The sequence below is a fragment of the Pristiophorus japonicus genome, unplaced genomic scaffold (genome assembly GCF_044704955.1).
Source record: "Pristiophorus japonicus isolate sPriJap1 unplaced genomic scaffold, sPriJap1.hap1 HAP1_SCAFFOLD_304, whole genome shotgun sequence".
Classification (NCBI taxonomy): Eukaryota; Metazoa; Chordata; class Chondrichthyes; family Pristiophoridae; genus Pristiophorus; species Pristiophorus japonicus.
Window position 1 is genome coordinate 418,639 of NW_027252824.1, and position 22,524 is coordinate 441,162.

A 22,524-nucleotide genomic window follows, 5' to 3' on the forward strand; every position below is an offset into this window, starting at 1 on the left:
GAGAGAGGGAGAGAGAATGAGAGACAGAGACAGAGAGAAAGCGAGGGAGACAGAGAGAGAATTAGAGAGAGGCAAATAAATAAAGAAAGAGAGAGACAGAGGCAGGGATAGACAGAGAGAGAGACAGAGGTATAAATAGAATGAGAGCTAGGGTGAGGTCGTTAAACACACACACACACACACACACATATATATATATATATATATTGTCAAACAGGAGGCATTCATAGAATCCTGAACAATTACAGCACAGACTGAAGCCATTCGATCGGCCGCGCCTGTTGCCGGCTCTTTGAAAGAGCAATGGTGCTTTGGCCTCGCACCTTTTGGCCGGAGCCCTGTAAGATCCTGGTCCTCCAGTACCTGTCCAACTCGCTCTGTCTGCGTCCTCCACCTGTTCAGGCCGAGCGTTGTCTATCGCCCACTCTCCGAGTGTGAACCATCTCCCCGTCAGTCCCCTGGACCTTTGGCCAATTATTCTGCTTGTATGACCTGCGATTGTCGAGCCACTTGCCCGAGGGAACCGCCTTTCTCTGTGTGCACCATCCAAAACCCCTCGTCACCTTGAATGTGAAAGTCCCTCGGGCTCGTGTCACCACTGCTGTCACAGCGTGCGGGACAATCGTCGAATGAGATTCATCGTCCATTCAGGAAATGTGTTAAGCGTCATCTCGGTCGCTCTATATTCGTCAGAGGAATTTATCCTCACCTCCAGCCCAAAAGTTATCAAAGAAAAGTTTAGTCACATCCTGCAGGCCGCGGGATTGAGTTTGTTAGGCGGGGCTCGCCAGCAACCGCCTGTTATGTGTAGACTTTGGTTGCTCAGGACCATACTTGTGCTCCTGAAAGGCGAATGGCCGCTTCAGCCAGTGAGGCCATTCTGGGGACATTATCCATATGCAATCCCTCTCTCTCGTTTCCCCACTTTTCTTCCGCTCGTTTTTCCTCTTTCTCTCTCATACTCTCCCTTTATCCCTGTCTCTCTTTCTGCCCTTTTGTCGCCATACCCACCTATATGTGTTAGTGTGTGTCTCTCGCTCTCTCTCTCTCTTTGTCTTCTGCTGTCTCTGGCTCTGTCTCGCTCCCCACCCCTCTCTTTCTATCTGTTTCCCTGTGAATCCTTCTACTTGTCTCTCTCTAACTCTGCCTCTATCGTTTCCCTTCTCTGTATCACTGCCTTTCTTTATCGCCAAATCTCCCCCCTGTTTTCTGCCTCTGCCCCCTCCCCCCTATCCTTACCACTCCCTTTCTGTATCTCTTCCACACCCTCTGCCTCTCTGTGTGTTATCATTTATCTCTATTTGGCTCTATCTCTGTCTCCGTCTTCCAGTCTGTTTCTGATTGTCTCTGACATGTTTATCTCTCTCTCTCTCTCTCTGTCTCTCTCTTTGTCCCTCTATTTGTCTCATTCTCTTTATCTCTGTCTCTCTCTGTCACTCTGTCTCTATCTTATTGTCTCTGTCTCACTGTGCGTCTATCCTTCACTTTCATAAGAACAGAACAAATTGGAGCAGCAGTTGGCCATAAGGCCCTTCGAGCCTGCTCCGTCATTCAATATCTTCTACCTCAACTCCCCATATCTTTTGATTCCCTTGGTGTCTCTCTCTCTCTCTTTCTCTCCCTCTCTCGTGCTCCCTCGCTCCATTAATGTGTGTGTGTCTCTCTCTCGCTCTCCCGCTCGCTCTCTCGCTCCCTCTCTCTCTCTGTCCCACTCTCTCTCTCTGTTCCTCTCTGTCTCTCTCTCTGTCTCTCTCACTGTCTCTCTCTCTCTCTGTCCCGCTCTCTCTCTCGCTGTCTCTCTCCGTCGCTCTCCCTCTGTCTGTCTCTCGCTCTCTCTCCCTCTCTCTGGCTCTCTATCTCTCTCTCTGTCTGTCTCTCTCTCTGTCCCGCTCTCTCTCTGTCCCTCACTCTGGCTCTCTCTCTCTCTCTCTCTGTCTATCTCTGTCTGTCTCTCGCTCTCCGCCCCGCTCTCTCTGTCGCTCGCTCTCTCTCTCTCTCCCTCTCTCTGGCTCTCTCTCTCTTTCTGTCTCTCTCTGTCTCTCGCTCTCTCCCGCTCTCTCTGTCTCTGCCTCTCTCTATCTATCGTACTATCTCCCCCTCTCTCTCTCTCTCTCTCTGTCTCTCGCTCTCTGTCCCGCTCTCTTTGTTTCTGTCTCTCTCTCTCTCGCTCTGTCTGCCTCTCTCCCTGTCTCTCTCTCTGTATCTGTCTCTCTCTCTCTCTCTCTTTCTGTCTCTCCCTCCCTCCATCCATTTCTCTCTTTCTCTGGGTAGATTTGCTGAATCAATGGGATTATACAAATAGCACTACAAGCCTTCTGCTGCGATGAAGAAGATATACTTGCGCCATGGTAGAGCGGAAAATGAGGAAGAAGTGTTTGACCCGGGCTGGGGACAGATCTATTTACCAAGCATTGTATCAGGATGCTTGCAGGTTTCCTGTTAGAGTCACAGCCGCTTCCAGTGCCTGATTTATCCTTTGCACGTCCGCTCCGGTTCTGGAATTTCCTGCTGGCCAGTGCAGATAAAGTCAGTTCGTTTCCTTTCATCCTCTCCCTACCTCAGCCCGTGGCTGGTTCTCAGTCAGACGCACGACGCGAGCTAGATGATCGAGGGCGGGCGGCTCCTGGGAGAGAGTTCGAGCGGCGCAATGTGCTGACAGCGGCCGCCTGAAGGACGCAGTTATCAGGCAGGGTGGGGTGGGTGGGGGGGGGAGGGAGGGAGGACATGGACGAGAGGTTTCTGGGCAGATATTCGGATCGCGGAGGGACATCAGGCATCACCTGGAAGACGCGAGGAGGCGTCCGGACCGAGATACCTAGAGTCCAACAGGGCTACAATCATGGCAGATTCGGTATGAACACGGCCATAGTCACGAGTAAGGAATATGGGAATGGACACGGGTTTTCCAATTGGACTGGGCACGGAACCAAGCCGGGAAAGCGGGAAGTATTAATTGTTCGCTGGGTAATACTCTCCGTGTTCTATCTCACTGTAAAGCGATATTGGGATAAAGTTGAGAATTGTGACGGTATCATCCAACTGCATTGTTTTCTCGTCACTGAGCAGGAACCACATACTCCAAACTGAACAACTGCGCGTTAATTGCAGCTGTTAAACTATCTACTTCCTGCCTATGATTTACTTGTTTTTAAAAATGTTGCTAAGAGAGGGGTTGACAGAGCAGCAGGGTGAACCTCCCGCCTCTTTCACGGCGGAGCAATGCCGCCAAACGGCGGCCTCCCGGCAGCCTTATTAATCGTACCAACTCTTGTCCTTTTCAGAGTTTGACGGAGACTTCCCGTTCCTGACACCCAGTTGCACACAGTTCATGGCACAGGCGCTTGGGAATTCCTTCAACAGGCTGAGCAGCGAAGGACAACACTCCCACATTGCCAAAGGTATGGGAGCAAAATTCATCATCGCCCACAAGCGGCCGGAATAAAAAGCAACCAGCGAACCTTAGAGCCAATCCCGGATGGATGAGCTAAGATGGGCCGAACGGTCTTCCGCATCTTAGAGCGTCACACAGCACAGGAGGATCCCATTGGATCCATCGAGCCTATGCCGGTCCTTTGGAAGAGCGATCCAATTAGTCCCACGCCCCCCCTGCTCTTTCCCCATAGCCCTGTATTTTTTTCCTTTATCTAGTATATATTCACATTTTTTGGAAAGTTACTATTGAATCTGCTCCCACCGCCCTTTCAGGCAGCGTGTTCCAGATCACAGCAACTCGCTGCGTAAAAACATTCTCCCCATCTCCCCCTCTGGTTCCATCGCCGATTATCGTCAATCTGTGTCCCTCTGGTTACGCACCCTCCTGCCCCAGGGAACACTTTCTCCTGATTTACTCCGTCACAATCCTTCAGGAATTTGAACACCTCCAGCAAATCTCCGCTTAACCTTCTCTGCTCCAAGGAGAACAACCCCAGCTTCTCCAGTCTCTCCCCGTCACTGAAGTCCCTCATCCCCGGGACCATTCTGGTCAATCTCGCTCCACACCCTCTCTAAGGACTGCCAAGTTTAGAGCCCCTGGGATGACCAGGTGCATATAAGCTACGATAAGGCAAGAAAGGAAAGCTTAGATCAGACATCGAGATCTCAGTAATGTAGAAAGCCTGGAAGAGTATAAAAAGTGTGGGAGTGAAATTAAAAAGGAAATTTGAAAGCAAAGAGAGGGCATGAAAAAATACAGACAAGTAGAATCAAAGAAGACCCACATATATTTTATATTGACATAAAGAGCAACAGGTTAACTACGGAAAGTGTAGAGTCTATTAGGAACCAAAATAGTGATCTATGTGTGCAGGTGGAGGACGTGGGTAAGGTACTTAATAGATACTTTACGACTGTCTTCACAAAAGAGGGGGACCATGCTGATGTTGAAGTTAAGGAGGAAGAGAGTGAAATATTGGACGGGATTAAAATAGAAAGAGAGGAATTATTAAGGGGTTTAACATCTTTGAAAGTGGATAAATTGCCGGGTCTGGATGAAATATATCCTAGAATATTAATAGAAGTAAGGGAGGAAATTGCAGAGGCTCTGACCATCATTTTTCAATCCTCGCTGGCTGCAAGAGTGGTGCCAGAGGATTGGAGAACCACTAATGTTGTACGATTATTTAAACAAGGAGGAAGGGATAGACCGAGTAATTAGAGGCCAATTAGTTTAACCTCGGTTATTGTAAACCATTCTGAGGGACAGTATAAACCTTCATTTAGAAAGACACAGATTAATCAAGGAGAGTCGGCATAGATTTGTTAAGGTAAGGTCGTGTCTGACAAATGAATTGTTTTTGATTGAATTTTTTGAGGAGTTTTCCAGCAGGGTTCCGCAGGGCTCAGTATTCGGTAGAAGGTGGTGGGGGTCTAGAACTCACTACCTGAAAGGGTGGTATAGGCACAAACCCTCATCACAAATAAACAGTACTTGGATGTGCACTTAAAGTGCCATAACCTACAGGGCTATGGACCAAGTGCTGGAAAGTGGGAATAAGCTGGCCGGCACAGACAGGATGGACAGATTAGTCTGCCTCTGTGTTATAATTTTTCTGATTCTTTGAACTGACATTCTTCCTAACGTGTGGTGCCCAGAATGACCCACTCTACCCCAGTGCTTTGGAGAGGATTGTAACTTCCGTGTTTAAAAAAAAAACATTTTACGTTACCCGGGAATCGAACCCGCGTTGCGAGAATGGGGAACTTGCAAGGCGCGGATCATTACCGCACGGCTCATCTCAGTCTCTGGCGCGCTGATGACTGGGGGCCAGCAGATATGCAGGCAATGCTGTCCACTACCTGTTTAGCTCAGTACCATCACCTTCAATCCAAGTAAATGTTAAATATTACCAATAAGATTGCAATTGGTCGTTTTAATCCCGCTAAAAATAAACACCTCTTTGCAGATTACCAGGATGCCACGGGAATGTTTGCTGGGAATGGAAACAACGCCAATTATTCCCGGTCACAGTGTTGGTCAGATTACGGATTAAGTAAGTAACTGGTCGGATTTTGAATGAAGATTTTATTTCCTATAATTGGTCAGTATAACTATTCAAAGTCACTATAGACAGAATCCATGCTCTGAAGCGTGCACAGAACGAGTTCTTTTAAAGGGCAGAGGTGTATATTTTCAAACTTACCGCAGAGAATAGCTTCCATCAACCACTCCCAGGACAGGTCATCAAGGGGTTAGATAGAGAGTAAATATCCCTCTACACTGTCCCATCAAACACTCCCAGGGCAGGTACACCACGGGGTTAGATAAAGAGTAAAGCTCCCTCTACACTCTCCCATCAAACACTCCCAGGGCAGGTACAGTGGGTTAGATACAGAGTAAAGCTCCCTCTACACTGTTCCATCAAACACTCCCAGGGCAGGTACAGCGGGTTAGATACAGAGTAAAGCTCCCTCTACACTGTCCCATCATACATTCCCAGGGCAGGTACAGCACGTGGTTAAATACAGAGTAAAGGTCCCTCTACACTGTTCCATCAAACACTCGCAAGGCAGGTACAGGGGATTAGATACAGAGTAAAGCTCCCTCTACACTGCCCCATCAAACACTCCCAGGGAAGGTACAGCACGGGGTTAGATACAGAGTAAAGCTCCCTCTACATTGTCCTAGCAAACGCTCCCAGGTAGCTAGAGCACGAGGTTAGATGCAAAGTACAGCTCACTCTACACTGTCCCGTCAAACACTCCCAGGTCAGGTGCAGCAAGGGGTTAGGTACAGAGTAACGCTCCCTCTACACTGTCCCATCAAACATTCACAGAGCAGGTATAGCACGGGGTTAGATACAGAGTAAAGTTCCCTCTGCACTGTCCCCATCAAAACATACAACGGCAGGTACAGGGGGTTAGATTCAGAGTAAAGCTCCCTCTACTCTGTCCCATCAAACGCTCCCAGGCCATATGCAGCACGGGGTTAGATATAGGGTGAAGCTCCCTCTGCACTGCCCCATCAAACACTCCCAGGGCAGGTACAGGGGACTAGATACAGAGTAAAGCTCCTTCTACACTGTCCCATCAAACATACCCATGGCAGGTACAGCACAGAGTTAGATACAGAGTAAAGCTCCCTCTACACTGTCCCCATCAAACATTCCAAGGGCAGATACAGCACGAGGTTATATGCAGAGAAAAGCTCCCTCTACACTGTCCCATCAAACACTCCCAGGGAAGGTACAGCACGAGGTTAGATACAGATTACAGCTCACTCTACACGGTCCCGTTAAACATTCACAGGGCAGGTACAGCACGGGGTTAGATACAGAGTAAAGCTCCCACTACACTGTCGCATCAAACACTCCCAGGGCAGGTACAGGGGGTTAGATACAGCGTAAAGCTCCCTCTACACTGTCCCATCAAACACTCCCAGGGCAGGTACAGGGGGTTAGATACAGACTAAAGCTCCCTCTACACTGTCCCATCATACATTCCCAGGGCAGGTACAGCACGTGGTTAAATACAGAGTAAAGGTCCCTCTACACTGTTCCATCAAACACTCGCAAGGCAGGTACAGGGGATTAGATACAGAGTAAAGCCCCCACTACACTGTCGCATCAAACACTCCCAGGGCAGGTACAGGGGGTTAGATACAGCGTAAAGCTCCCTCTACACTGTCCCATCAAACACTCCCAGGGCAGGTACAGGGGGTTAGATACAGCGTAAAGCTCCCTCTACACTGTCCCATCAAACACTCCCAGGGCAGGTACAGGGGGTTAGATACAGACTAAAGCTCCCTCTACACTGTCCCATCATACATTCCCAGGGCAGGTACAGCACGTGGTTAAATACAGAGTAAAGGTCCCTCTACACTGTTCCATCAAACACTCGCAAGGCAGGTACAGGGGATTAGATACAGAGTAAAGCCCCCACTACACTGTCGCATCAAACACTCCCAGGGCAGGTACAGGGGGTTAGATACAGCGTAAAGCTCCCTCTACACTGTCCCATCAAACACTCCCAGGGCAGGTACAGGGGTTAGATACAGACTAAAGCTCCCTCTACACTGTCCCATCATACATTCCCAGGGCAGGTACAGCACCTGGTTAAATACAGAGTAAAGGTCCCTCTACACTGTTCCATCAAACACTCGCAAGGCAGGTACAGGGGATTAGATACAGAGTAAAGCTCCCTCTACACTGCCCCATCAAACACTCCCAGGGAAGGTACAGCACGGGGTTAGATACAGAGTAAAGCTCCCTCTACACTGTCCCATCAAACACTCGTAGGGAACGTGCAGGGGTTTAGATATAATGAAAGCTCCCTTTACACTGTCGCATCAAACATTCCAAGGGCAGGTACTTCACGCAGTTCGATACAGAGTAAAACTCCCTCTACTCTGTCCCTTCAAACACAGCCAGGGAAGGTCGAGCACGAGGTTAGATATAGAGTAAAGGTCCCTCTACATTGTCCTAGCAAACGCTCCCAGGAAGTTAGAGCACGAGGTTAGATGCAGAGTACAGCTCACTCTACACTGTCCCGTCAAACAATCCCAGGACAGGTGCAGCAAGGGGTTAGGTACAGAGTAACGCTCCGTCTACACTGTCCCCATCAAACATTCCAAGGGCAGATACTGCACGAGGGTATATGCAGAGTAAAACTCCCTCGACACTGTCCCATCAAGCACTCCCAGGGAAGATACAGCACGAGGTTTGATACAGATTAAAGCTCACTCTACACGGTCCCGTTAAACATTCCCAGGGCAGGTACAGCACGGGGTTAGATACAGAGTAAAGCTCCCTCTACACTCTCCAATCAAACACTGACCGGTCAGGTACAGCACGGGGTTAGATACAGAGTAAAGCTCCCTCTACACTGTCCCATCAAACAACCCCAGATCAGGTACAGCACGGGGTTAGATACAGAGTAAAGCTCCCTCTATACTGTCCAATCAAACATTGACAGCTCAGGTACAGCACGGGGTTAGATACAGAGTAAAGTCCCTCTACACTGTCCCATCAAACAGCCACAGATCTGGAACAGCACGGGGTTAGATACTGAGTAAAGCTCCCTCTAAACTGTCCAATCAAACACTCCCAATGTAGGTACAGCACGGGGTTAGATACAGAGTAAAGCTCCCTCTACCCTCTCCCATCTAACACTCACAGGGCAGGTACAGCACGGGGTTAGATACAGAGTAAAGCTCCCTCTTCACTGTCCCATCAAACAGTCCCAGGGCAGGTACCGGGGGTTAGATACAGAGTAAAGCTCCCTCTGCACTGTCCCATCAAACACTCCCAGGGCAGGTATCGGGGGTTAAATACAGAATAAAGCTCCCTCTATACTGTCCCTTCAAACGCTCCCAGGGCAGGTACAGCACGGGGTTAGATACAGAGTAAAGCTCCCTCTACATTGTCCCATGAAATATTCCCTGGGCAGGTACAGGGTGTTAGATACAGAGTAACGCCCCCTCCACTTAAAATTGTTGATTTTGTTGAAATTTCAATGTCATTGAGTGGGTAATGGGACAAGAAATCAAACAATTAATGGGTGTAGAGGAGGTATAAATGGTAACAGAAGAACCATTACGAACACAAGCTGTCCCAGAAAATGGGAGCGATGGTTTTGAAGTGAAATTGTTGAATCATACACTGGTTACTGCACAGAAGGAGGCCAATCGGCCTTCCGTACCTGTGCTGGCTCTCTGCAAGAGTCCCTCAGCCGCTTTCACTCCCCGCACCATTTCCCCGCAGACCTGCAACTGGCTGTTGAATCCAGGAGGTTGTAAATTTTACAAGTTCCAATTGGTCTAAACTAACATCTCGTATTTTTCTTTGTTGGTTTGCACTCTGCCTCCACACGATGTGAGCCTTTAACCTCAGAGTGGTGTGACGTCACTTGCTGGGTCCAGCACTCAATGACATCATCAGCCTGTGGTCAAAGGTGAAAGTGCATCATTTGGCAACCTGCACACAAGCAAAACACTGCGGATGCTGGGGTCTGACACAAAAACAGAAAATGGTGGCAATCTCAGCTGGTCAGGCAGCATCTGTGGAGCCAGAAACAGAGTTAAAGTTTCAGGTCGACGACGCTTCGTCTGGAATTCGGGATGAAATACACATAGTAAGAGAGGAGGTATTATGGGGTTTTGCAGCTTTCAAAGTAGAAAAGTCCCCAGGCCCGGATGAAATGCATTCCAGGCTGACGAACGAAGCAAAGAGGAAATAGCAGAGGCCTTGACCATCCTTTTCCAGTCCTCTTTGGTTTTGGGTGTGGTGCAGGAGGACTGGAGGGCTGGTAATGTGGTACCCTTGTTTGAGACGGGAGAAAGGGAAAGGCCTGCCAGCCTAATCTCAGTGGTGGGAACATTATTGGAAACAATGCTGAAAGACAGGATTAATCTACATTAGGAAAGGCACGGATTAATTAGGGACAGTCAGCACGGATTTGTTAAGGGAAGATCGTGCTTGGCTAACCTGATCGAATTTTTTGAGGAGGTAACCTGGAGGATCGATGAGGGTAGTGCATACAATGTAGTGTATGTGGACTTTAGCAAAGCTTTTGATAAGGACTCACATGGCAGTTGGTCACGTAGTAAAAGTCCATGGGATCCAGGGCAAAGTGGCAAGTTGGATCCAAAATTGGCTCAGAGGTAGGAAGCAAAGTGTAATAGTTGATGGATGTTTGTGTGACTGGAAGGATGTTTCCAGTGGGGTTCAAGGGCTCAGTACTGGGTCCCTTGCTTTTTGTGGTATACATCAATTATCTAAATTTGAATATAGGGTGTATGATTATGAAGTTTGGAGATGAAACTAAAATTGGCTGTGTGGTTGATAATGCAGGTGGATATCAATATACTGGTCAGGTAGGCAGAGCAGTGGCAAATGGAATTTAATTCGGAGAAGTGTGAGGTGATGCACTTTGGGAGGGCTAATAAGGAAAGGGTATATACATTAAGCTTTAGGCCACTTAGAAGTGTAGGTGAACAAAGGGATATTGGAGTGCTTGTCCACAGCTCCTTGAAAGTAGCAGGCCAGGTGGATAAGGTGGTTAAGAAGGCAGACGGAATGCTTGCCTTTATTGACCGAGGCATAGAATACAAGAGCAGGGAGGTTATGCTTAAATTGCATAATACTCCGGTTAGGCCACAACTGGAGTACTGCGTGCAATTCTGGTCACCGTATTATAGGAATGACGTGATTGCACTGGAGAGGGTGCAGAGCAGATTTAGGAGGATGCTGCCTGGAATGGAAAATCTTAGTTATGAGGCCAGATTGGATAGGCTGGGTTTGTTCTCATTGATACCTGAGAGGAGACCTCATCGAGGTGTACAGAAATTTGAGGGGCCTGGATATAGTGGTAGCAAGGGAAACTCCATTTCCATTGGTGGAGGAGTCTATTACGTGGGGGCATAGTTTTAAAGTGGTTGGTGGAAGGTTCAGAGGGGAAGCTTCATCAGGCAGAGAGTTGTGGGGGTCGAGAACTGACTGCCTGAAAGGGTTGTAGAGGCAGAAACTCACACCACATTTAAAAGATGCTTGGATGGGCACCTGAAGTGCCATAACCTGCAGGGTTACGGACCTAGAGATGATAATTGGGATTAGACTGGATGACCTTTTGTTGTCCGGCGCAGATATAATGGTAAGTACTACAGGAAATAGAATACGGCCAGGAGGATCTCCTGGACTAGTGTCGATCACTTGGATGGGTCGGGGAGGATTTTTCCCAGATTTCTTTCTCCCTAAATTGGCCTGGGATTTCATCTGTTTTTTTTTTGCCTCTCCCAGGAGATCACATGGCTCCGGTAAGGGTGGAGTGTAGAATGTTTCAGTATATTGGGTGTCGCAGTTGTGTTGGGTGGACTGTTTGGACTGGGTGCTCTTTGCCTTTCTGCCATTGTTCACTGTTCATAGGTTTATATGTAACCTTCAGGGCTGCTGACCGAGGGCCGCGTGGCTGGTGAGGCCTTCCCCCAACCCAGCCCCCTCCTACACCCTCTCCACTTCCTCCCACACACACCACCCTCCTACCGACTCGACTTCCCCCAGCCAACACTCTCGCCTACCCCTTTCACAGCGCCCAAGCCCCTCCTCCTACCCCCTCCCCACCACACAAAACCATCTTCCACCCAACCCCCTACTCCCACCCCCTCCCCCACCACGCAAACCCCTCCCTCCCCCTCTCCCGCCAGCCAAACCCCTCTCCCACACAATCCCCTCCGCCCACCCCCTCCCCACCACCCAAAAGCATCTCCCACCCAAACTCCCTCCTCCCATCACCTCCCCACCACCCAACCCCCTCCCTACCCCGCCCTCACCACCCAAACCCCTCACCGATCCAACTCCCTCCTCCCACCCCTCCCCCACCACCCAAACTCATCTCCCACCCAAGCCCTTGCTCCTACCCCCTCCGCCACCCAAGCCCTCCATCCTAGCCCCTCTACTTTCCCAACCCAGCCACCTCCCCTCCACCTCCCCGGATGCAACCCCCTCACGCTACCGTCTCTCCCATCCCACCATTCCTCCTACCTGCTCTCCTCCAGCCCACCACACAACCCCCTTCTCCTAACCCCACCCCCTATCCTCCCCTCCCCCTCTACACCAACACTCAAACCAAGACGGCTGTGAATTCAAGCCCGAACCTTATGCCAGCTGCAGTTGTAGTTTTATGGTGTTTAATTACGTTTTAAGATGGTTATTCTGATTGAGTGGACTCTATAGAGCTTCTGATCACTGAGCGTGTGTTTGTGTTCCCAGGAGATAGTATCGAGCCCTCCCAGTGTGTCCCGCCCTCGGGTTACCATGAATCCGGCTTCACCTCCGAATCCTTTCAGACGCTGCTCCCGGTCAGCACGGAGGAGCTGTTCGCGCTGAAATCTCAATGTCACTACAACACGCTGGGCCTAATCGAGCCGGGGACTGACTTGCTGCACACAGATTACCTCCACATCAAACAGGAGGCGCCGCCAGCGGACACCAAGTTTACATCAGTGACTTATCCAGGTAAAATTCTGCAAACCGTGTGAAATGAAATCAATTTCAGCATTGATTCCAAAGCGCAAGAAACATAAGTATATCAGAAAAAGGAGCAACAGTAGGCTATTCGGCCCCTCGAGCCCGCTCCACCATTTAATACCACCATGGCTGATCCGATCATGGACTCAGCTCCACTTCCCCGCCCGCTCCCCATAACCCTTCACTCCCTTATCGCTCAAAAATCTGTCTATCTCCACCTTAAATATATTCAATGTCCCGGCCTCCACAGCTCTCTGGGACAGAGAATTCCACAGATCTACAACCCTCTGAGAGAAGAAATTCCTCCTCATCTCCGTCTTAAATGGACGGCCCCTTATTCTGAGACTATGCCCCCTAGTTCTAGATTCCCCCACGAGGGGAAATGTCCTCTCTGCCTCTATCCTGTCCAACCCCCTCAGAATCTGAAACGTTTCAATAAGATCACCTCTCATTCTTCTAAACTCCAATGAGTAAAGACCCAACCTGCTCAACCTTTCTTCATAAGACAGACCCTTCATCTCAGGAATCAACCGAGTGAACCGTCCCTGAACTGCCTCCAATGCAAGTATATCCCTCCTTTACTAAGGAGACCAGAACTGTATGCAGTGTTTGCTGGCAAACAGATCGAGTTTCTTAAAAATAGCAGATTCACACGCATGTAACTGCACATTTCACTGAAGTTGTGTGTGCATATCTATCCGTGTCTTCCTATTGATAAACCGATAAATACAGAAAGACAGGCAGATAACTGAGACCTACACGTGCAACAAAAAATGCCCAATATTGGAGAAGCTTGCCCGCAGCCCTCAGAGATTAATTTTTGGTGGGACAAACCAATATTTTCTAGTCCTGTTGAAGGATCTGATCTGAGATATCAGATGAAAGGGAACTCATGCTTGAAAAATCTTCTGGAATTTTTTGAGGATGTAACTAGTAGAGTGGACAAGGAAGAACCAGTGGGTGTGGCGTATTTGGACTTTTGACAAGGTCCCACACAAGAGATTAATGTGCAGAATTAAAGCACATGGTATTGGGGGGAAATGTATTAACGTGGATAGAGAACTGGTTGGCAGACAGGAAGCAAAGAGTCGGGATAAATGGGTCCTTTTCAGCATGGCAGGCAGTGACTAGTGGAGCGCTGCAGGGCTCAGTGCTGGGACCCCAGCTATTTACAATATACATTCATGATTTAGACGAAGGAATTGAATGTAATATCTCCAAGTTTGCAGATGACACTAAGCTGGGTGGCAGTGTGAGCTGTGAGGAGGATGCTAAGAGGCAGCAGGGTGATTTGGACAGGTTAGTTGAGTGGGCAAGTGCATGACAGATGCAGTATAATGTAGATAAGTGTGAGTTGATCCACTTTGTTGGCAAAAACAGGAAGGCAGAATATTATCTGAATGGTGACAGATTAGTAAAAGCGGAGGTGCAATGAGACCTGGGTGCCATGGTACATCAGTCATTGAAAGTTGGCATGCAGGTACAGCAGGCGGTGAAGAAGGCAAATGTCATGTTGGCATTCACAGAGAGAGGATTTGTGTACAGGAGCAGGAAGGTCTTACTGCAGTTGTACAGCGCCTTGGTGACACCACACCTTGAATATTGTGTAGAGTTTTGTTCTCCTAATCTGACGAAGGACATTCTTGCTATTGAGGGAGTGCAGCAAAGTTTCACCAGACTGATTCCCGGGATGGCAGGACTGACATATGAAAAAAGATTGGATCGATTAGACTTATATTCACTGGAATTTAGAAGAATGAGAGGGGATCTCATAGAAACATATATAATTCTGAAGGGATTGGAAAGGTTAGATGCAGGAAGAATGTTCCCGATGTTAGGGAAGTCCAGAACCAGGGGTCACAGTCTAAGGGTAAGGGGTAAGCCATTTAGGATCGAGATGAGGAGTACCTTCTTCACATAGAGAATTGTAAACCTGTGGATTTCTCTACCACAGAAAGTTGTTGAAGCCAGTGCGTTAGATATATTCCAAAGATAGTTTGATCTGGCCATTATGGCTAAAGGCGTGAAGGGTTATGGAGAGAAAGCAGGAATAGGGTACTGAAGTTGCATGATTAGCCATGATCTTATTAAATGGTGGTGCAGGCTCGAAGGGCCGAATGACCTGCTCCTGCACCTATTTTCTCTGTGTCTATGTTGCTATCATAGCCAGTGAATCTCCTGCAATGGCTTCTCTTCCCGCTCCCAATCTCTGGTGTCCCCCAAGATTCTATATTTGTCCCCCATCTATTTCTCAGCTACATAGTTCCCCTTGGCGACATCATCCGAAAACACAGAGTCATTTTCCACATGGAAGCTGATGACACCCAGCTCTACCTCACCACCAGCATTGGCTTCAGTACGCACCACAAACTCCATCCCGCTCCCTGACAACTGTCTGTAGTTGAGACATACTGTCTGCAACCTTGGTGTCATATTTGGTCCCAAACTGAGCTTCCAACCACATTTCCGTGCTTTTACCGAGACCGCATAACATCACCCATCTCCGCCCCTGTCTCAGCCCGTCTGCTACTGAAACCATCATCCATGTCTTTTTCACCTCTGTACTCGACTATTCCAATGCTCCCCTGGCTGGCCTCTCACATTCCACCCTCCATAAAATTCAGCTCATCCAAAACTCGGCAGCCCATGTCCTAACTCACAACATTTCCTGCTCACCATCACCCCCCACCGCTCGCTCTCCCACAAAGGTTTGGCAACGTCTCGATTTTTTAAATTCTCATCCTTGTCTTCAAATCCCTCTACGGCCTTAACCCTCTCTATCTCTGTAATCTTTTGCTGCCGCTAAAACCCCTTTGCCCCGAAATATCCATTCTTCCAAACCTGGCCTCTTGCACATCTCGCACTCCTTTCACCCCACTATTGGCGGACTTGCCTTCAGCTGCCTTGACACAATGTTCTGGAATTCCTTCCCTAAACCTCTTCACCTCCCTCTTCTCCTTGAAGAGCAACCTTAACACCAACTTTTTAAACAATAATATTCCCTTTTCACAGCGCCCATTTATTTCTGACAATGCCTTTGGGAAGCACATTGGGACATTCTTATAGCTTAAAGGGGCTTCATTAATCTACCTTGCTGCTTTTGCCTCTTTCAACTTATTTCCAGCATCATACATAATTACCAATACAGCGAGAGGAAGAGAGTTATAGATAAGATGAAGAACAGAAATGTGCACCCATGAATATAGAGGCAGGGGGATAAATTGAGAGATAGACAAATGGGTGAATTTGTCTTGACTGAATTTAAGTAGGGTAATATAATCTCACTTACTGTGACAAAATATCCATAAATACACAATTTCCTTTGGAATTAGTCTATGATTCTTATATTAATATTAATAAAGGTAGAGGAACCCTGACAAACGGCCACCGGGTTAATGTGTCCCTCTCCTCTCTGGCACAGAAGGGAACATAAAAGCAGAAGATTCCTTTGGCATTTCCGACTGCTCAGAGAATGGGGTTGATATCGGCCTGTACTGGGAGAGATATTTGTCCATCGACAGCCTCACGGGGGTCCCTTCCTACCAGGACATGACCTCTGAGCAGGGAGTTCATCAACCCCAGCACAAACCCACCTACTGCAGGAAGGGTCCCAGCGCCGTGAGAGAACCCAACACCACCGGGCCAGTACTCAGTGAGTATACAGGTAAGGGCATCAGATTCTGACCAGAACTACAATCATCCTTACATCACAAGAGGAGGCCATTCAGCCCATCAAGCCTGTGCCGGCTCTGTGAAGGAGCGCCCCAATTACTCCCACACCACACTGATCTTCAGCTACAGCCCTGCAGTTATGATGCAAAGCTACACAAATTGTCGAAGTCTTGTAATTTTGTGCTGATCTATTTAAGAACAGGACTTAATTCATATTTCACTACAATGTTATTTTAGTCACATTTTCCGTAACACAATTCTTTCTAAAGTATTCAGCGAAATCGGTTTGATGATTTTGTAAAAAGTATATATATGGGAAACTGGGAAATTATTTAAATAATGTTTTTAATAATTTCTTGAAAAAGAAAGTTATAAGGAGAGTCCTTTTCTGCAGTTAAGGGGCGATTGGTGGGTTCATTAATCTTGAGGCATGCACTCAGTGGACAAAAGTTTTGATTGTGACATTCTCGGTTAAAATGACCGGTGCTCCAGTCTAATTGTGTGCTTGATAAAGGCTGGATCTAATCGAGATGTTTAAGATGATTAAAGGATTCGGTAGCATAGATACAGAGAAACTGTTCCCTCTGCTGGGGGAGTCCAGAACAAGGGGGCAGAACCCTAAAATAAGAGCCAGGCCGTTCACGGGTGATGTCAGGAAGCGCTTCTTCAAAAGAAATGGGAGTAGGAAGCGGGAACTCTCTCCCCCAGAAAGCTGTAGAGAGTGGGGGGCCTCAATTGAAAACTATAAAATTGAGATTGATGTGTTGTGTAAGGGTATTACGGGTGACAGAACCAAGGTGGGTAGATGGAGTTAAGATACAGAGCAACACTGATCTAATTAAATGGTGGAACGGGCTCGAGGGGCTGAATGGGTCTCCTCCTGATCCTATGTAACAGGCTCGAGGGGATGAATGGGCTTCCTGTTCCTGTGTAACAAGCTCGAGGGGCTGAATGGGGCTTCTGTTCCTGTGTAAGAGGCTCGAGAGGCTGAATGGGCTTCCTCCTGTTCCTGTGTAACAGGCTCGAGGGGCTGAATGGGTCTCCTGTTCCTATGTAACAGGTTCGAGGTGCTGAATGGGCCTCCTCCTGTTCCTGTGTAACATGCTCAAGAGGTTGAATGGGCCTCCTCCTGTTCCTGTGTAACAGACTCGAAGGACTGAATGCACCTCCTCCTTTTCCTGTGTTCCCAGCAGTGTCCGTTGATTTATTTGACTGGTGTTTGTACTCTCTCTCTCCAGGGAATGGACCCATTCAACTCTGGCAGTTCCTGCTCGAGCTGCTCCTGGATAAATCCTGTCAATCCTTCATCAGCTGGACTGGGGACGGCTGGGAGTTTAAACTCTCGGATCCCAACGAGGTAAGATAGCTTTATCAGTCTCCTGATTAATAGGAGTACTCCCATCTCTACAGCGCCCTTCCCCAACTTGTGACGTCCCAAAACGCTTCACAGCCAATGAAGGACTCCTTTGAAATGCAGTCAATGTTGTAATTTAGAAAAGGCAGCAGCCAATTTGCGCACAGCAAGCTCCCACAAACAGCAATATCATGGTGACCAGATTATCTGCTTCAGTGGTGTTAGTTGAGCGATGAATATTGGTCCCAGGACAACAGAACTTGGGACGTGGCATCCTGCGGACAGCAGAAAACTGGGGTGAAATCGGATGGAAAAGACAAGTTATTAAAATATCTCACAATGCAGCTGCAGTGAAACATGTTCCTTTTCACTTGCTGCTTGGTACACAAACCGTGGCCACCATTTGCAGTTGAACATTGCCCATTAATCAGCTCCAGAGCGCCTGGAAATCTTTTCACTCCGGACCCTTGCAGGCAGCGAACATGGAAACTGCCAATCCTGTGATTATTTGCTGGATTCATCCAAAATCCCGAGACAGTAGGGACGCGGGGTGGGGCTGAGGGGCGGGGGAATGCGAGGGTGTGTTGGGGTCAAATTCCATTCAGGAGACAGCGCAAATCGAGGAATAGCTATGTTACGACCCAAGGCAAACTTAAAAACAAATGACTTTAACGAAATGTGGATGTCGCTGGCAAGGCCGGCATTTATTGCCTATCCCTAATTGCCCTCGAGAAGGTGATGGTGAGCCGCTTTCTTGAACCGCTGCAGTCCCATTTGGTGAAACTACTCCCACAGTGACTGTGTTGTAGCAGTTTTGGAACAACTGAGTGTTTTGCTGGGCCATTTCAGAGGGCAATTAAGAGTCAACCACGTTGCTGTGGGTCTGGAGTCACATTTCGGCCAGACCGGGTAAGTGCGGCAGATTTCCTTCCCTAAAAGGACGTTAGTGAGCCAGATGGGTTTTTATGACCATCCAATAGTTTCATGGTCAACATTCCAGATGTATTTAATTAACTGAATTTAAATTCCGTGGTGGGATTATGAACTTCACGAATCATTGGTCAAGGCGTCTAGGATTTCCAGTCCAATAACATAAGCACTATGCCACCGTCCCCAGAAACATAGAAACATAGAACATAGGTGCAGGAGCAGGCCATTCGGCCCTTCCAGCCTGCACCATCATTCAATATGATCATGGCTGATCATTCCCTCAGTACCCCATTCCTGCTTTCTCTCCATACCCCTTGATCCCATTAGCCGTAAGGGCCACATCTAACTCCCTTTTGAAGATATCTAACGAACTGGTCTCAACAACTTTCTGTGGTAGAGAATTCCACAAGTTCAAAATTCTCTGAGTGAAGAAGTTTCTCTTCGTCCTGGTCCTAAATGGCTTATACCTTATCCTTAGACTGTGACCCCTGGTTCTGGACTTCCCCAACATCGGGAACATTCTTCCTGCATCTAATCTGTTCAATCCCGTCAGAATTGTATATGTTTCTATGAGATCCCTTTTCATTCTTTTAAATTCTATTGAACATAAGCCTAGTCGATCCAGTATCTCCTCATATGTCAGTCCTGCCATCCCGGGAATCAGTCTGGTGAACCTTCGCTGCACTCCCTCAATAGCACGAATGTCCTTCCTCAGATTAGGAGACGAAAGCTGTACACAATATTGAAGATGTGGCCTCACCAAGGCCCTGTACAACTGCAGTAAGACCTCCCTGCTCCTATACTCAAATCCTCTCTGTATGAAGGCCAACATGCCATTATGCCACCATCACCTCTCATTCTTCTGAACTCTATGGGAATATAGGCCTAATTTTGATTTCTCCCGATATTAACGTATGTCCCGCCCCCTGCTGCTCTTTCTCTCCCAGGTGGCCAAGCGATGGGGGAACCGGAAGAACAAGCCCAAGATGAACTACGAGAAGCTGAGCCGCGGGCTCCGGTACTATTACCACCGGGACATCATCCACAAAACGGCGGGCAAACGGTACGTCTACCGCTTCGCCTGTGATGTGCAGACCCTCCTGGGCGAAAGCCCCCAGCAGCTGCACGCCAGGCTGGATGTGAAACCCCGGCCAGAGCAGTGAGGATCGGAAGGAGGCGGCCAAGATCTCCGTGAGGGTGAGAGCCAGCTCATCCATCCGGTGCAAGTGCAGCTTCCGGAGCAATGCAGCAACTGCAACTCTTCACTGGGTCGCTCGCGGGAGATAGGCTTGGCAACTCGAGGCTGGAGAACCTGGATCGGCGACCCCGGTCAATCGAGCCGGAGACGCCAACCCAGTTGTGCAGCGATCAATATTCACCACAAATAGCCAAAAATAATACCAGCAGTTTCCAATTCCGCCACAAACTCGCGGCGGTGTGTCCTTTCTCGCAGTGACTGGGAGACCAGGCTAGCTATGCGAAGCAGGTGTTTGGGGCTTTCCACACTGGAGGGGGCGTGGTGGGGGAGGGAGAGAGGGAGTGGGTGGGGGTAGGGGAGGAGAGGTGGAGGAACAGGGGGTGGAGGAGGGAGAGAGGGTGTGGGTGGGGACAGGGGAGGAGAGGTGGAGGGAGAGGGGGTGAAGGAGGTAGAGAGGGAGTGGCTGGGGGCAGTGGAGGAGAGGTGGACGGAGAGGTGGATGTGGGAACAAAATAAGAACATAACAAATAGGAGCAGGAGTCGGCCATAAGGCCTCTCGAGCCTGCTCCGTCATCCAATATGATCACGGCTAATCATTGACCTTAACTCCACTTCACCACCTGATCTCCATATCCCTCCATTTCCCTAGAGTCCAAATATCTATCTATCTCACCGTTGAATATACTCAGACCCAGTCTCCACGGCCCTCTCGGGCAGAGAATTCCACAGATTCACCACCCTCTGAATGAAGACATTCCTCCTCATTTCAGTCCTAAATGACTGACCCCTTATCCTGAGACTGTGACCCCTGATTCTAGGCTCCCCAGCCCGGGGAAACATCCTCCCTGCATCTACCCTGTCAATCCCGGTAAGAATTGTATACGTTTCAATTAGATCACCTCTCATTCTTCTAAAGTCGAGAGAATATCGGCCTAGTCTATGCAATCTCTCCTCTTAGGACAATCCCCCCATCCCATGAGAATTAAGATGGCGGCCTTCTTGGGTTGGGTGAGGTCGGGTTACGCCCTTGGAGTGGACGGCTATGGCGTTTATTTTTTTGGCAGGAGGCGGAAACCAAGATTTAGTACCGGGCGTGGAACCCCTTGCGAACTTGTATGTTTCAATGAGATCACCTCAGTGAGTAGGAGATGGGGAGGGGGGGGGGGGAAGGGAGCGGTGTGGGTGGAGTGGAGGGGGAAGGGAACGGGTTGCAGAGGATAGGTGCGGGTCAGTGAGATGGAAGGGAGGGGTGGGGTCGTGAGAGTGAGAGGGAGGAAGTGGTGCGGGCCAGTGAGAGGGGGAGGGAGTGAGGGAGGGGGCGTGGTAGTGAGAGTGGGAGGGAGGGAGTGGTGCGGGTCAGTGAGATGGGAGGGAGGGGGTCGGGTAGTGAGAGTGGGAGGGAGGGAGTGGTGCTGGTCAGTGAGAGGGGGAGGGAGTGAGGGAGGGGGCGGGGTAGTGAGAGCGGGAGGGAAGGAGTGGTGCGGGGCAGTGAGAGGGGGAGGGACGGAGGAGGAGGTTTTTGGGGTGGAGGGCGGGAGGAATGGACTCGAGTCGCTGCACGGTTTTGAGTTTGAAACTGATGAAAGACCGGAGCCAGACAGCGGTGCAATTTTAAACTCAGCGGCTCAAATGTAGGAAATATCCCACGTTAGTGTAAATTATTGTAATTGAATCAGTCCTGTGCAAACATATGACAGAAACTCGTGCACTGGATGAATCCTGTGTATCATTTCATTTTGCATTGTCTCCCAGTCACCGGCGTTGGGCAGTGCATTTACCGCCCTGATAACGCGAGCTGACCCTCTCCGGCATCGCCTGTCTGCCAACACACCCGCCCCCCACCCCCCCATCGCAGTCCCCAAACTGGAGCCCGAACGCAAGGTAGATCGGACGTGAACCCCCGCCGCCACTCCACAGCCGTGTTTGCGGCCTGCCGGTGTTGTGAAATCACCAGTTCCTCCTCCATGCCGGATGGATCCGGAATTCACACCACCCCGATTTTTTTCAGCAGTCCTGACCCGGATTCTCACAAAATTCCTGTAACTTTGTGCGTGTCACAGAACGCACCGGACACTCTGTCACAGGTGACCGTAAAACTATCATGATGAGCCGCTCTCTTGCACAAACAAGGACCACCCTAATCTGACATTGACCAAAAGATGTCCTTTTGGAAGAGAATTCCCATTTTTTTTGAGAAAGACACTAAAGATTTTTTTTCAAAGAGAGGTGGGACTGGACAGGTTAGTTGCGGGAAGTATGTTCCCGATGTTGGGGAAGTCCAGAACCAGGGGACACAGTCTAAGGATAAGGGGTAGGCCATTTAATACCGAGATGAGGAGAAACATCTGCACTCAGAGAATTGTGAACCTGTGGATTTCCCTGCCGCAGAGAGTTGTTGATGCCAGTTCATTGGATATATTCAAGAGGGAGTTAGATATGGCCCTTACAGATAAGGGGATCAAGGGGTTTGGAGAGAAAGCAGCAAAGGGTTACTGAGGGAATGATCAGCCATGATCTTATTGAATGGTGGTGCCGGCTCGAAGGGCCGAATGGCGTGCTCCTGCACCTATTTTCTATATTTCTTTGTTTCTATGGAAGTTTCTAATCTCAACGTAGAACATTGCATCCATTTCTATTTTTTAAAGAACACATTTATCAGGATAATGTTTGCTATATAAATAAATATTAGTGATTTTAGTAATGTTGTTAAAGTGTGAATTAAATGTACCATCACACATTTGTAAATAAACGTATGTTTTTGATTGTGATACGGACACTAAGAACCGCCGCTACATTGTCTTTACTTGGAGGGGTTTCCATTACAGCGTTTCACATCGTTTTGTATTCCGAGACATTGCTAAACCTTTCTTCAAATCGATCTCATAGAATCATAGAAATTTGCAGCATGGAAG

General features: G+C 48.7%; 1 protein-coding gene across 6 annotated transcripts in view; it reads left to right on the top strand.

The window, feature by feature from the left end:
* The window catches only part of LOC139249330 (protein c-ets-1-B-like), a 33,220-nt gene extending 13,315 nt beyond the window's left edge, over positions 1-19,905 (top strand). For 4 of the 6 annotated variants that reach the window (XM_070872311.1, XM_070872312.1, XM_070872313.1 and 1 more), the window contains 6 exons: positions 3,282-3,398; positions 5,403-5,489; positions 12,201-12,446; positions 15,880-16,122; positions 17,369-17,487; positions 19,362-19,905. In XM_070872311.1, the coding sequence (XP_070728412.1) occupies positions 3,282-3,398; positions 5,403-5,489; positions 12,201-12,446; positions 15,880-16,122; positions 17,369-17,487; positions 19,362-19,577 (1,028 nt within the window). In that variant the 3' untranslated portion in view covers positions 19,578-19,905. Of the gene's footprint in view, positions 1-2,691; positions 2,852-3,281; positions 3,399-5,402; positions 5,490-12,200; positions 12,447-15,879; positions 16,123-17,368; positions 17,488-19,361 lie in introns of those variants that run through there. The other 2 variants (XM_070872310.1, XM_070872314.1) reach the window with 2 other exon arrangements.
* Positions 19,906-22,524: the final 2,619 nt, after the last annotated feature.